Below are 14,971 nucleotides of genomic sequence, written 5' to 3' on the forward strand. Positions count from 1 at the left end.
TGAAGAATCATTGAGGTGAAGAATGAGTGAAGAATCACTGGGGTGAAGAATGTGTGAAGAATCACTGGGGTGAAGAATGTGTGAAGAATCACTGGGGTGAAGAATGTGTGAAGAATCATTGAGGTGAAGAATGTGTGAAGAATCACTGAGGTGAAGAATGATTGAAGAATCACTGGGGTGAAGAATGTGTGAAGAATCACTGAGGTGAAGAATGAGTGAAGAATCACTGAGGTGAAGAATGTGTGAAGAATTATTGGAGTGAAGAATGAGGGAAGAATCATTGAGGTGAAGAATGTGTGAAGAATCACTGAGGTGAAGAATGTGTGAAGAATCACTGAGGTGAAGAATGAGTGAAGAATCACTGGGGTGAAGAATGTGTGAAGAATCACTGGGGTGAAGAATGTGTGAAGAATCAGAGGTGAATAATGTGTGAAGAATCATTGGGGTGAAGAATGTGTGAAGAATCACCGAGGTTAAGAATGAGTGAAGAATCACTGGGGTGAAGAATCACTGGGGTGAAGAATGAGTGAAGAATCAGTGAAGTGAAGAATGAGTGAAGAATCACTGAGGTGAAGAATGTGTGAAGAATCACTGGTGTGACGAATGTGTGAAGAATCACTGGAGTGAGGAATGTGAGAAGAATCATTGGGGTGAGGAATGTGTGAAGAATCACTGAGGTGAAGAATGAATGAAGAATCACTGTGGTGAAAAATGTGTGAAGAATCACTGGGGTGAGGAATGAGTGAAGAATCACTGGGGTGAAGAATGTGTGAAGCATCACTGGGGTGAAGAATGAGTGAAGAATCACTGAGGTGAAGAATGTGTGAAGAATCACTGGGGTGAAGAATGTGTGTAGAATCACTGGGATGAATAATGTGTGAAGAATCATTGAGGTGAAGAATGTGTGAAGAATCATTGAGGTGAAGAATGTGTGAAGAATCACTGAGGTAAAGAATGATTGAAGAATCACTGGGGTGAAGAATGTGTGAAGAATCACTGAGGTGAAGAATGTGTGAAGAATCATTGAGGTGAAGAATGTGTGAAGAATCACTGAGGTGAAGAATGATTGAAGAATCACTGGGGTGAAGAATGTGTGAAGAATCACTGAGGTGAAGAATGAGTGAAGAATCACTGAGGTGAAGAATGTGTGAAGAATCACTGGAGTGAAGAATGAGTGAAGAATCAGTGAAGTGAAGAATGAGTGAAGAATCACTGAGGTGAAGAATGTGTGAAGAATCACTGGGGTGAGGAATGTGTGAAGAATCACTGTGGTGAAGAATGAATGAAGAATCACTGGGGTGAAAAATGTGTGAAGAATCACTGGGGTGAAGAATGTGTGAAGAATCACTGAGGTGAAGAATGTGTGAAGAATCACTGGGGTGAAGAATGTGTGAAGAATCATTGAGGTGAAGAATGAGTGAAGAATCACTGGAGTGAAGAATGTGTGAAGAATCACTGGGGTGAAGAATGTGTGAAGAATCACTGAGATGAAGAATGTGTGAAGAATCACTGGGGTGAAGCATGTGTGAAGAATCAGAGGTGAATAATGTGTGAAGAATCACTGGCGTGAAGAATCACTGGGGTGAAGAATGTGTGAAGAATCACTGAGGTGAAGAATGAGTGAAGAATCATTGGGGTGAAGAATCACTGTGGCGAAGAATGTGTGAAGAATCATTGGGGTGAAGAATGTGTGAAGAATCACTGAGGTGAAAAATGAGTGAAGAATCACTGGGGTGAAGAATGTGTGAAGAATCACTGAAGTGAAGAATGAGTGAAGAATCACTAGGGTGACGAATGTGTGAAGAATCACTGGGGTGAAGAATGAGTGAAGAATCACTGAGATGAAGAATGTGTGAAGAATCACTGGAGTGAAGAATGAGTGAAGAATCACTGGGGTGACGAATGTGTGAAGAATCACTGGGGTGAAGAATGTGTGAAGAATCACTGGGGTGAAGAATGTGTGAAGAATCACTGAGGTGAAGAATGAGTGAAGAATCACTGGGGTGAAGAATCACTGAGGAGAAGAATGTGTGATGAATCACTGGGGAGAAGAATGTGTGAAGAACCGCTGGGGTGAAGAATGAGTGAAGAATCACTGGGGTGAAGAATGTCTGAAGAATCACTGAGGTGAAGAATGAGTGAAGAATCACTGGGGTGAAGAATCACTGGGGAGAAGAATGTGTGAAGAATCACTGGGGAGAAGAATGTGTGAAGAACCGCTGGGGTGAAGAATGAGTGAAGAATCACTGGGGTGAAGAATGTGTGAAGAATCACTGAGGTGAAGAATGAGTGAAGAATCATTGAGGTGAATAATGTGTGAAGAATCACTGAGGTGAAGAATGAGTGAAGAATCACTGGGGTGACAAATGTGTGAAGAATCGCTGGGGTGTAGAATGATTGAAGAATCTCTGAGGTGAAGAATGTGTGAAGAATCACTGGGGTGAGGAATGTGTGAAGAATCACTGGGGAGAAGTATGTGTGAAGAATCACTGGGGAGAAGTATGTGTTAAGAATCACTGGGGTGAAGAATGTGTGAAGAATCACTGGGGTGACGAATGTGTGAAGAATCACTGAGGTGAAGAATGTATGAAGAATCACTGGGGTGAAGAATGTGTGAAGAATCAATGTGGTGAAGAATGTGTGAAGAATGACTGGGGTGAAGAACGTGTGAAGAATCACTGGGGTGAAGAATGCGTGAAGAATCACTGGGGTGAAGAATGAAGAATCATCATTGAGGTGAAAAATGTTTGAAGAATCACTGGGGTGAAGAATGAAGAATCATCATTGAGGTGAAAAATGTGTGAAGAATCACTGGGGTGAAGAATGATTAAGAATCACTGGGGTGAAGAATGTGTGAAGAATCACTGGGGTGAAGAATGAGTGAAGAATCACTGGGGTGAAGAATGAGTGAAGAATCACTGGGGTGAAGAATGAGTGAAGAATCACTGGGTGAAGAATGTGTGAAGAATCTTTAAATTCTGGAGGGTTTCCACCAGTCTTCCAAATGAACTTTGGTGGGATACCAATGGAGCCCCAAGGGAAGTGGCTTGAATGGCCCTTGTCAACTCTTCACGCGAGTTCCCTCTGCGTTCCTTTGGTCTCTCAGTAGATTGATTGTGGGAGACGTGTAGGAACCCCACGGAATTTCAGGGCCTGTGTGTTTTTCCATACAAAGAACTTTTTCTCTCGACAAATGACAATGTCGTGTGACCACTGACCCTCTGAACATGTTGCCTCAGGTGCAAAGAGCAAAATCCAAGGGCCTTCAGTTTGCTGTGAGTACAATTAACTACTTTTTACAACATAATGTAAGCCCTGCTGCAGAAATCGGGCTCAGTGATCTGCTACTTGATGAACCAAGGCCAAGTCTGACACAGTTCATAATGACTGCCCTCGCTGTCAGCAGCAGAAGGAAAGTGCCTTTGCCGCAGGTTTCGTATTAACGATGAAAGTAAAAGCAAGGTCGAGAGCAGACTGTGTTTGGCACGGCCCAATGGGCTGCTGATCGCTTCCCATTTTGCCAACTTACATTTGGGCTCATTGGAGCTATCTGCTTCAGTTTATGACAAGCTCCCTTTGCGGCTTGCAGGGTGAATGAGTCACTTCATGTGTTGCCAGGCAATATCGACCTGCAAGGTACCAGGCCTGACCCTAGATTAGTGCTGAGTGAGCCAATCTCACCCAGGGCCAGCAATGGGGTGCTTTAATTGGCCTTAGCACCCCTGCATCAGGGTAACTGCTCCTGATCACTATGCAGTGACTCCTGGTCAAACGTGTATGTGTGTGGATAATGGCTGAGGATGTGACTCCTCTTGACCAAATGGCCGGCCAACACTCACTGTGGAGAGATACAAAGAAAAAAGACTTGAATTTATATAGCGCCTTTCATGACCTCGGGATGGCCCAAAGCCCTTTACAGCCAATTAAGTACTTTGTTGAAGTCTCGTCACTGTTGTAATGGAGAAAAAGCGGAAGTCAATTTGCTCATTGCAAAACCCCACAAACAACAACGAGATTGTTGTGTATGCAATAACTGTTAGACTGAGTACTATTTACTCCAAGAGGTATAACCTTGGCTCTGCTTTATTAAGGTCCAAAGTGACTAATATACAAAATGGCTGGCCTTTTATAATTGGCTGCACACATGTGCGTGCAGCCTAATGGCCTCCAACAGTGACGCCATCTAGTGGTGGTGATCCCAAAAGTCATCATCATCATCATAGGCAGTCCCTCGGAATCGAGGAAGACTTGCTTCCTCTAACTGAAGTGAATTCTTTGGCGGCTGAACAGTCCAATATGAGAGCCACAGACTCTGTCACAAGTGGGACAGATAGTTGTTGAGGGAAGGGGTGGGTGGAACTGGTTTACCGCACGCTCTTTCCACTGTCTGCGCTTGATTTCTGCATGCTTTCGACATTGCGACTCGAAGTGCTCAGCGCCCTCCCGGATGCATTTCCTCCAATTAGGGCGGTCTTGGTCCAGGGACTCCCAGGTGTCAGTGGGGATGTTGCACTTTATCAGGGAGGCTTTGAGGGTGTCCTTGTAACGTTTTCTCTGCCCACCTTTGGCTCGTTTGCCATGAAGGAACTCAGAGTAGAGCACTTGCTTTAGGAGTCTCGTGTCTGTCATGCGGACAATGTGGCCTGCCCAGCGGAGCTGATCGAGTGTGGTTAGTGCTTCCATGCTGGGGATGTTGGCCTGAATGAGGGCGCTGATGTTGGTGCGCCTGTCCTCCCAGGGGATTTATAGGATCTTGAGGAGACATCGTTGGTGATATTTCTCCAGCAACTTGAGATGTCTACTGTACATGGTCCATATCACTGATCCATACAGGAGGGCAGGTATTACTACAGCCCTGCAGACCATGAGCTTGGAGGCAGTTTTGAGGGCCTGGTCTTCAAACACTCTTTTCCTCAGGCAACCAAAGGCTGCACTGGCGCACTGGAGGCAGTGTTGGATCTCGTTGTCGATGCCTGCTCTTGTTGATAGGAGACTCCCGAGATATGGGAAGTGGTCCACGGTGTCCAGGGCCGCGCTGTGGATTTTGATGACTGGGGGGCAGTGCTGTGCGATGAGGACAGGCTGGTGGAGGACCTTTGTCTTACGGATGTTTAGCGTAAGGCCCATGCTATCGTACGACTCAGTAAATATGTCGACTATGTCCTGGAGTTCAGCCTCCGTATGTGCACAGACGCAGGGGTCGTCCCCGTACTGTAGCTCAACAAGGTTGGGGTGGTCTTGGATCTGGTCTGGAGATGGCGCAGGTTGAAAAGATTTCCACCGGTTCTGTAGTTTAGTTCCACTCCAGCGGGGAACTTGTTGACTGTGAGGTGGAGCATGCGGCGACAAAGATTGAGAAGAGGGTTGGGGCAATGACGCTGCCCCATTTCACCCTGGACCGGATGTGGATTGGGTCTGTGATGGATCCGTTGCTAAGGATCATGGTCTACATTCGTCGTGGAGTAGGCGGAGGATGGTGACGAACTTTTGGGGGCAACCGAAACGGAGGAGCGCCATAGACCCTCGCGGTTGGCAGTGTCAAAGGCCTTTGTGAGTTCGAAGGCGGCCATGTATAAGGGTTGGCGCTGTTCCCCGCATTTTTCCTGTAGCTGTCGCGCTGCAAAAATCATGTCCGTTGTGCCCCATAGGGGACGAAATCCGCACTGTGACTCCGGGAGGAGCTCCTCGGCCACAGAAAGAATACGGTTGAGGAGTCCTCTAGCGACGACTTTCCCAGTGGCTGATAGCAGGGAGATTCCTCTGTCGTTGCCACAGCCAGACTTGTTGTCTTTTTTAAAGATGGTCACGATTACTGCATCTCTGAGATCCCCCGGCATGCTCTCCTCCCTCCAGATGAGGGGGATGTGGTCGTGTTTTCGTCTGATAGCAGGGAGATTCCTCTGTCGTTGCCACAGCCAGACTTGTTGTCTTTTTTAAAGATGGTCACGATTACTGCATCTCTGAGATCCCCCGGCATGCTCTCCTCCCTCCAGATGAGGGGGATGTGGTCGTGTATTCGTGCAAGCAGTGCCTCTCCGCCATACTTCAGTGCCTCAGCAGGGATTCCATCCGCACCCGTAGCCTTGTTGTTTTTGAGCTGTCTTCTGGCTTTTTCAACCTCGTGCGGTGTTGGGGTCTCACTGAGGTGGTGGTGGATCGCATGCTGCGGGATGGAGTCAAGAACACTTGAGTCAAAGGCCGAGTCTCGATTGAAGAGATCTTCGAAATGCTCCTTCCAGCGGGGCCTGACAGCCTCGGTGTCCTTGACAGGTGTTTCACCGTTCTTGGTCAGCGGTGGGGTGGGGCCTTGGGTGTTGGACCTGTAGGTGGTCTTGACTGCAATGAAGAATCCTTGCACATCATGGTTGTCGGCCAGTTGTTGTATCTCCTGTGCTTTCTTCATCCACCACCTGTTCTTTAGGTCCTGGGTTTTTTGTTGGACCTCAGCCTTGAGCCATCTGTAATACTGCCTTGCTGCTCCCACGTTGGGTTGTTATTTAAGGCTCATAAATGCCCTGCGCTTGCGATCTATTAACTCTTGGATCTCCTTATCATTCTCATCAAACCAGTCCTGGTGTTTCCTGGTTGAGTAACCGAGTGTCTCTTTGCAGGCACTGGTTATGGAGGCCTGGAGGGTAGACCAAGCGCTGTGGGCATTTTGCGTCTCGGGATTGTTAAGGCATGCCAGGTTAGCTGTGAGGTGCTGGCTGTAAAGGGCTCTTTTAGCTGGGTCCTTAAGTGCCCCAGCATTGACTTTTTTGCGGCACTGCTTCTGCTGCCCCCTCCGCTTTGGGGCTGTGTTGATGTCGATGATGGATTGGATTAGGTGGTGGTCCGTCCAGCAGTCGTTGACTCTGGTCATGGCACGGGTGATGCGCACATCCTTGCGATCCCTGGCTCGAACGATGACGTAGTCGAGCAGGTGCCAGTGCTTGGAGCGAGGGTGTTGCCACGATGCCTTGTATTTGTCCCTCTGGCGGAACAAGGTGTCGGTGATGACAAGTTCGTGCTCTAGGCATTTTGTCAGGAGGAGGGTACCGCTGGAGTTGGCTTTCCCTACCCCCTCTCTGTCAATCACACCCCCCAGAGGTCTGTGTCCTTGCCGACCCTGGCGTTCAAGTCACCGAGGAGAATCAGTTTGTCGCCCGCGGGGACGCAGGACATGGATTTTTTGAGGTTGGTGTAAAAACCCTCTTTGGCCTCATCAGTTGCATCGGGTGTCGGGGCGTATGCACTGATGACTGTGGCGCACCGGTTCTGAGATAGGGTGAGTCGAAGAGTCATGAGGACTTCGTTAGCCCCGCAAGGGGAGCCTTTGAGGCGGTCGACCCCCTCTGAGATATTAACAGTATTTTACAAATTGAGACGGTCCGATGTCTCAGTTCAACTCCATCCTTGGGTGAGTGTTCAGAGTCTGTGACTTGGTGGGAGTGGCAATGGCCATCTCAGGGATTGAAATTCTATTTTCATTGATCATGTCAGTGATTGAAAGTCCCGATTCACTGATGACCACTGAGTCCTCTGATGACTGGGGGTAGGTTGGTTGGTCGTCGATTGTCTCTTCCTCTGACTGTTCTGGTTCGTCTGTGTGCCGCAGGTTTGTCTGATCCTTATGTTTCCTGCATGTTTGCCCATTTTTGAGCTTGAGAATAAATACTCTGTTGCCCTCCTTGGCCATGACAGTACCAGCGATCCACTTGGGACCCTGACCATAATTCAGAACATATACAGGATCATTTACAGAAATATCACATGACACAGCTGCACGATCGTGATATCCTTGCTGACTTTGTTGTCTATATTCAACACGATTATTCAAGTCAGGGTGTACAAGAGATAGCTTGGTCTTAAGACTTCTCTTCATCATTAGTTCAGCAGGCGAGACCCCGATAAACGTGTGTGGTCTTGTCCTGTAACTAAGCAGTACGCATGACAGGCAGGCAGAGTGACCCTTGGGTTACTTGCTTCATACTCTGCTTTATGATTTGGACAGCACATTCTGCTTGCCCATTGGATGAAGGTTTGAACGGTGCTGACCTTACATGTTTGATACCATTGAGTTTCATGAACTCTTGTAACTCCTGACTGGTGAAGCACGATCTGTTGTCGCTAACAATGATGTCAGGCAGACCATGTCTCACGAACATGACACTGAGATTCTCAATGGTAGCTGTGGATGTGCTGGATGACATGATTATACACTCTATCCACTTTGAATATGCATCCACCACAACTAAAAACATCTTCCCTAGGAAGGGGCCTGCAAAGTCTATGTGGATCCTGGACCATGGGTTGGACAGCCATGACCACAGACTCAGCGGCGATTCCGCTGGTGCTTTGTTGAGCTGCATGCAAGTGTTGCACTGATGCACACCTGATTCCAGCTCAGAGTCAATTCCCGGCCACCATACATGAGACATGGTAATGGCTTTCATCATTACAATGCCAGGATGTTTGCTATGTCGCTCACGTACAAATTTCTCTCTCTCTTTCTTGGGCATAACAACATGATTGCCCCACAGTATACAATCCAACTGAATAGACAGTTCGTCTTTGCAACGAATGTAAGGTTTGGTCTCCTCGCACATTTGCTTGGGTATGGCAGACCAATCACCTTTGAGAATGCAGCTCTTCACCACCGATAAAATCGGGTCCTGGCTGGTCCAGGTCTTAACTTGTTGAGCCGTGACAGGGGTTCCTTCACTCTTAAAAGCATCCATAACTAACAATAGGTCCACCGGTTGTAGCGTTTCCACCTCGGGTGTGGGCAACGGTAGATGGCTCAAAGCATCGGCACAATTCTCGGTGCCAGGTCTATGGCGAATAACATAATCATAAGCAGATAATGTAAGCGCCCACCTCTGGATGCGGGATGAAGCATTAATATTGATACCTTTGTTTTCAGAGAACAGTGAAATGAGCGGCTTGTGATCTGTCTCCAGTTCAAACCGAAGACCAAACAGGTACTGATGCATCTTTTTAACCCCAAACACACAGGCTAGTGCTTCTTTCTCTACCATGCTGTAGGCTCCTTCCGCTTTAGACAAACTTTTTGAAGCATACGCGACTGGTTGAAGTTTACCCGACTCATGAGCTTGTTGGCATACGCAACCAATTCCATATGAAGAAGCATCACAGGCTAATACTAAATGTTTACATGGGTCATAATGTACCAGCAGTTTGTTAGAGCAAAGCTCTATCTTGAGATGCACCCCACACCCAGTTGTCGCTTTTTCTTAGCAGCATGTGCAGTGGTTCTAATAAGGTGCTCAATTTAGATAGGAAGTTACCGAAGTAGTTGAGTAGACCCAGGAACGAACGCAGCTCCGTCATACTCTGCGGCATTCTTGATGGCCTTGGTTTTCGCGTCCGTGGGCCTGATGCCATCAGCAGCAATTTTCCTTCCCAAGGAATTTGATCTCTGGTGCCATGAAGACATACTTCGAGCGTTTCAGTCGGAGTCCCACTTTGTCCAGACGATGTAGAACCACTTCCAGGTTGTTCAGATGTTACTCGGAGTCACGACCTGTGATTAGGATGTCATCTTGGAACATGACGGTTCTGGGAACGGGCACCTATGATAAATAAAGTCCTTTATGCGTGTTAATGCATGTAAGTCTCTTCGCTGTCTCGACCAGCTCCTGCGTCATGTAGGCCGACGTCAAGTCCAGTTTGGTGAACGAATTCCCCCCAGCTAGCATTGCAAACAAGACATCAGCCTTCGGTAATGGGTACTGATCAAAACTTTGTTGATCGTAGCCTTGAAGTCTCTACAGATTCTGACTGTGCCATCACTTTTCAGCACAGGAACAATGGGGACTGGCCCAGTCATTAAATTCAACCGGTGATATGATCCCTTCATGCTGGAGTCTGTCCAATTCGATTTCGACCTTCTCCCTCATCATATACGGAACTGCCCGAGCTTTATGATGGACGGGTCTTGCATCCGAGACCACATGGATCTACACCTTGGCTCCCGTGAAGTTGCCGATGCCTGGTTTGAACAGCGAGGGGAACTTGCTCAGTACTTGGACACATGTATCTTTCTCTGACGACAACGCCTTGATACCGTTCCAATCGCATCTGATTTTTTTCAAGCCAGTTCCTGCCGAACAGCATGGGCCATTGCCTGGGACAATCCATAGCGGTAACTTGTGAACCGCACCATCATATGACACTTTAATTGTGACACTGTCAATCACCATTATGAGTTCTTTGGTGTACGTGCGCAACTTGGCATTGACTGGACTCAGCCTGGGCCTCACAGCCTTAGTCTCCCACAGCTTGTCGAATGCCCTCTGGCTCATTATCGATTGACTCGCCCGTGTCCAGTTCCGTCAATACCGGCACCCCATTAAATTTCACGTTGATCATTATCGGTTTGCTCTTAGTTAGGAACGAGTATAGTTCATACACTTCCTCCTCTGGTATCTCGGATTGCGTATCCGGATCCGCGCTAGTCTGACCATCCTCCTCCACGTGGTGTATCGCAGTATGCCTGCTCATCTGCGGACACTTGCTCTGGAGATGCCCCACTCTCAGACAGCCTTTGCAACTATATTGCTTAAATTGGCACTGCTGGTGCCGGTGATTTCCCCCACAACGCCAACATGGAGAAATCGGATGCATTCCCGCTGACGCACTTTGGGCAGCCACAGGTTTCGCGTACGCAGTTGGGTAGGCCCTGTCATGTGCCGCTCTGCCAAACGCCGAATCAATCATATTTACAGTACTTGCCGAGTTTCGATTTTTCACTGATATCTGCTTTAGACTTCTATCCGTTGACATGCATGACTGAGCGATCGTGATGGCCCTGTTCAAGTCTAATGTCTCCACTGCCGGTAGTTTACGCAGGATCACCTCGTGGTTGATGCCGATTACAGAGAAGACCCACAGCATGTCTGCCAATATAGCCCCGAACTTACACAGTCCGCTAGACGTCTCAGGTCGGCAACGAATTCCGCCGCATTCTGGCCCTCTGAGCGAACGTGCATGTAAAATCTGTATCTCAAGCTTTGCTGGGAGCTCCAATTGTGGATTCAGTTCCACATCGCACTGCAACGGGGTTATATTGTTATAACCTGTGGAATGATAACCGGTGGGGGTCTGTGTTTTGGAACTGCCCTTCACCTGCATGAGGGATTCAGTGTCCTGTATCCTGGAAACTGCCACTGCTCCACCAAGACTGCTCAGAATCGTAGAGTCATGCAGCACAGAGGGAGCCCATTTGGCCCATCATGCCTGTGCCAGCTCTTTGAAAGAGCGATACAATTAGCCCCATTCAGCTTGCACTTTCCCCACAGCCCTGCAAATATTTTCTGTTCAGGTATTTACACCACCTTTCAGGCAGATCAGAACAACTTGCTGTGTAAAATAAATTCTCAACTTCCCCCTGGTTCTTTTGCCAATGATCCTAAATCCTCTGGTTCCCGACCCACCTGCCAGTGGAAACTCTATCCTTATTTACTCTATCAAAATCATTCATGATTTTAAACACCTCTGTTAAATCTCCCCTTGACCTCCTGTGCTCTAAGGCGAACAACCCCAGCTTCTCTACTCTTTGCGGTGCTTATCCGCTGACTACCAATGAACCGTAGTGCAGAGCAGCAGAGACGCTCACCTTTGCCGAGATGGCTGCCTCTTTGTAAGTGAAGAAGGTGAGCCTGTAGTCCCGCATGGAGGCTCCGGGAACGTCAATGTAGTCGAGTCCTTTCAGTGTGGTGGTGCTGTCCAGCCGCTCGGGCTTGATCAGGTCGATGATAGCTTGGAATCTGTTGGGCACAGTACAACAGTTAGTACACAATAGCGCAGCTCATTTACCGCCACCTGCAATATCACCCCCGGCATGCAATTTCTTTTCCCAATTTCTTCCCTCCTCCGTTCCCAACTTGTAGGGTTCCATGGGCGCTGGAGGGACTGGAGTGCATCATCACCCCGGCAACCAAATTTTAAATTGAACCACGCAATGTCTAAAGTTTAATTTGTTTAAGTTTGTTGGTTTTAGTGCCCCTCCCCTTTTAATCAGGGGGCACTTGATTTAACGTTTTATTGTTTTTACAGATACAACAAAATAGTTGCAGGGTTCCAAGGTGCCAATTGCTCTCTCGTACCCCTCCCATGTGTCAGCCTAGACAGTGAGTGCCGGTCAGATATCTGACCACAGAGTGACCCATTGCACTGCCACACATGTGTGCTTCCCAACAGACGATCAGGAACCCTGACCCTCTAAGCATAGGGTCCTGCACAATTGTAGCACTTTTCCCAGCTGCGACCATCTAACTCAGCACAGGTCAGGGACCAGACCTAGGGCTTCGTGGTCTCGGTGATTCATGCTGCGTAGTACATATCCACATAAAGGCATAGATGGAGCTGCAAGTTAAACTACCGCACCTGGGATCAACTCTATCAAGTCTAACCCCGGTCGAAGATAAGAGTTTTGTTATTACTGTTAGTACCACTTGCAAAAATCAAATTGTTGTAAGGAGTTACAATCAGATTTTAATCCTTTATTTGCTGTAGTTTTAAGGTTTTGTAGAATAGATTCACCCTGCGATCGTGCTGTGATCAGGAGAAGTGCGGGCCATGTTAGGGTGCCAAGTCTCTGAGCCACCATCCCTTTGACCACAGGTGATACTCCAACTTGCAGACACTGAGGAACATTCCAACTGCAGGATTGCACCATTTCAATTTTAATTTCTACGAGTTGATTGTTAATCAACAGCTTCACTGTCTACAGTTCTCACACAGGTCGAGGCGGCCACGATCTTGCCGCACAGGTTGGGGTTATAAATAGAGCTGGAGCGCTGGGCCCTAGAACATCGTAGGTGAAGGTGCGGTGAATGAGGGTACGGGGCTCAGAAGAAGCGAGGGCCCAGCGGCAGCACGGGCCAGCCCACACTGCGATATGTATGCGCACTAGGTCCGTGCAGCAGAACAGGTCTCCAGTCGTCCAGTCTCCAGTTGAGTATAGGAGCAGGGAGGTCTTGCTGCAGTTGTACAGGGCCCTGGTGAGGCCTCACCTGGAATATTGTGTTCAGTTTTGGTCTCCTAATCTGAGGAAGGACGTTCTTGCTATTGAGGGAGTGCAGCGAAGGTTCACCAGACTGATTCCCGGGATGGCTGGACTGACAGAGGAGGAGAGACTGGATTGACTGGGCCTGTATTCACTGGAGTTTAGAAGAATGAGAGTGGGTCTCATAGAAACATATAAAATTAGTTAGACAGTTAGATACAGGAAGAATATTTCCGATGTTGGGGAAGTCCAGAACCAGGTGTCACAGTCTAAGGATAAGGGGTAAGCCATTTAGGACCGAGATGAGGAGAAACTTCTTCACTCAGAGAGTTGTTAACCTGTGGAATTCCCTACCGCAGAGAGTTGGTGATGCCAGTTCATTGGATATATTCAAGAGGGAGTTGGAAATGGCCCTTACGGCTAAAGGGATCAAGGGTTATGGAGAGAAAGCAGGAAAGGGATACTGAGGTGAATGATGAGCCATGATCTTATTGAATGGTGGTGCAGGCTCGAAGGGTCGAATGGCCTCCTCCTGCACCTATTTTCTATGTTTCTATGTCCTGGTTAACCCTTGCCACTGGATAAAGGCCTAGCTCTGTCAAGCCCGCGTGATGGCTGATGTACAACGGTCACCACACGTTAAAAAAATCCACGCACAGGCATCTTCCATCCCCTCAACTGGAGTTCAGGACAGGAACATTGGGTCCTTCATTGAAACATCTGTGAACTCATGTGGAAGTAAGTCATCCTGGCTCGAGGGACCGCCTACGATGATGATGTCTACAGTGTGTTCCTTCCACCTATACCTACAACTCCTCGCAACCTCCAGCTGTGTCTTGGGAGTACAGTCTGTGTCGTGTTACCCATGGAACCACTTTGTCTCTCTCTCTCTCTCTCTCTCTCTCTCTCTCAATGGTTTCAGGACCAGTGACCTGTGTGTAGGCTGCCAAATATAAACCTAAATCAATCAGCTGCTGGCATCAGAGCTGTCTGTCAGTGGAGTTCATAGACATTTACCTGATCTCCCAGCCTGCCAAACTAAGGCATCAAGCTGACAGTCAGCCAGAATATATCAACTGGCTCTTAAGCATAAAGGTTTCAGGAATGGAATAACCCTACTGGCCTTACACTTACATTGAATATACAGCACAGAAACAGGCCGGTCAAGCTATTGGATTGGTCTATGCCAGTTAGATATAAACTCATGTTTATGCTCCACACGAGTCTCCTCCCATTCTGGTTACTTCGCGTCACGCTATCAGCACAACCTTCTATTCCCTTTTGCCTTATGTATGCACCGTGCCTCCCCAATGATATCTGCTGCAACCACTCCATGGGACAGCGAGTTCCACATTCGTACCACTCCGTGTAAATTTTGGGATATTTGAATAATTTGAGACAGGACGTGTGGTAATTGTTGCATACTTGGGAGGGAAAAGGTAGCTTTGGGCCGAAAGTTCCTAAAGCTCTCTATCACTGGAATTTTTCCTGGTGACATTTCTGGGTCTGTTGTAAACTAATTGAGAGAGATTGATTGCCATGATGAGTCAACAACTGCATTACCTTTGCATCATCCAACGACCAAGATGGTAGAAGGCGAACTAATCATCTACAAATTCCTGTTTCTAAATGCTCCTAAATGCTTTTTTTGATCTTCTATATATGCCCCCTTGTTCTGGACTTAACCACAAGTAGAAATAATTTATCCACATCCATCCTATCGAATCCCAAGACAGGAGCGGGAGTTTGGGCAGCTGAGCGGCCTATAAAGTCCCGAGAGTCAGAGGAGGCAGCCACAGGAGCGGGAGTTTGGGCAGCCGAGCAGCCTATAAAGGCCCGAGAGTCGGCCACAGGAGCGGGAGTTTGGGCAGCCGAGCAGCCTATAAAGGCTCGAGAGTCAGAGGAGGCGGCCACAGGAGCGGGAGTTTGGGCAGTCGAGCGGCCTATAAACGCCCAAGA

General features: G+C 47.9%; 1 protein-coding gene across 1 annotated transcript in view; it reads right to left on the reverse strand.

Moving 5' to 3' along the window:
• Window positions 1-14,971, reverse strand: part of hydin (HYDIN axonemal central pair apparatus protein) — a 1,725,340-nt gene that overhangs the window by 257,168 nt on the left and 1,453,201 nt on the right. The window contains 1 exon segment of the mRNA XM_070897728.1: window positions 11,621-11,771. Coding sequence (XP_070753829.1) covers window positions 11,621-11,771 — 151 coding nt within the window.

This window comes from Pristiophorus japonicus, chromosome 13, assembly GCF_044704955.1.
Source record: "Pristiophorus japonicus isolate sPriJap1 chromosome 13, sPriJap1.hap1, whole genome shotgun sequence".
Classification (NCBI taxonomy): domain Eukaryota; kingdom Metazoa; phylum Chordata; class Chondrichthyes; family Pristiophoridae; genus Pristiophorus; species Pristiophorus japonicus.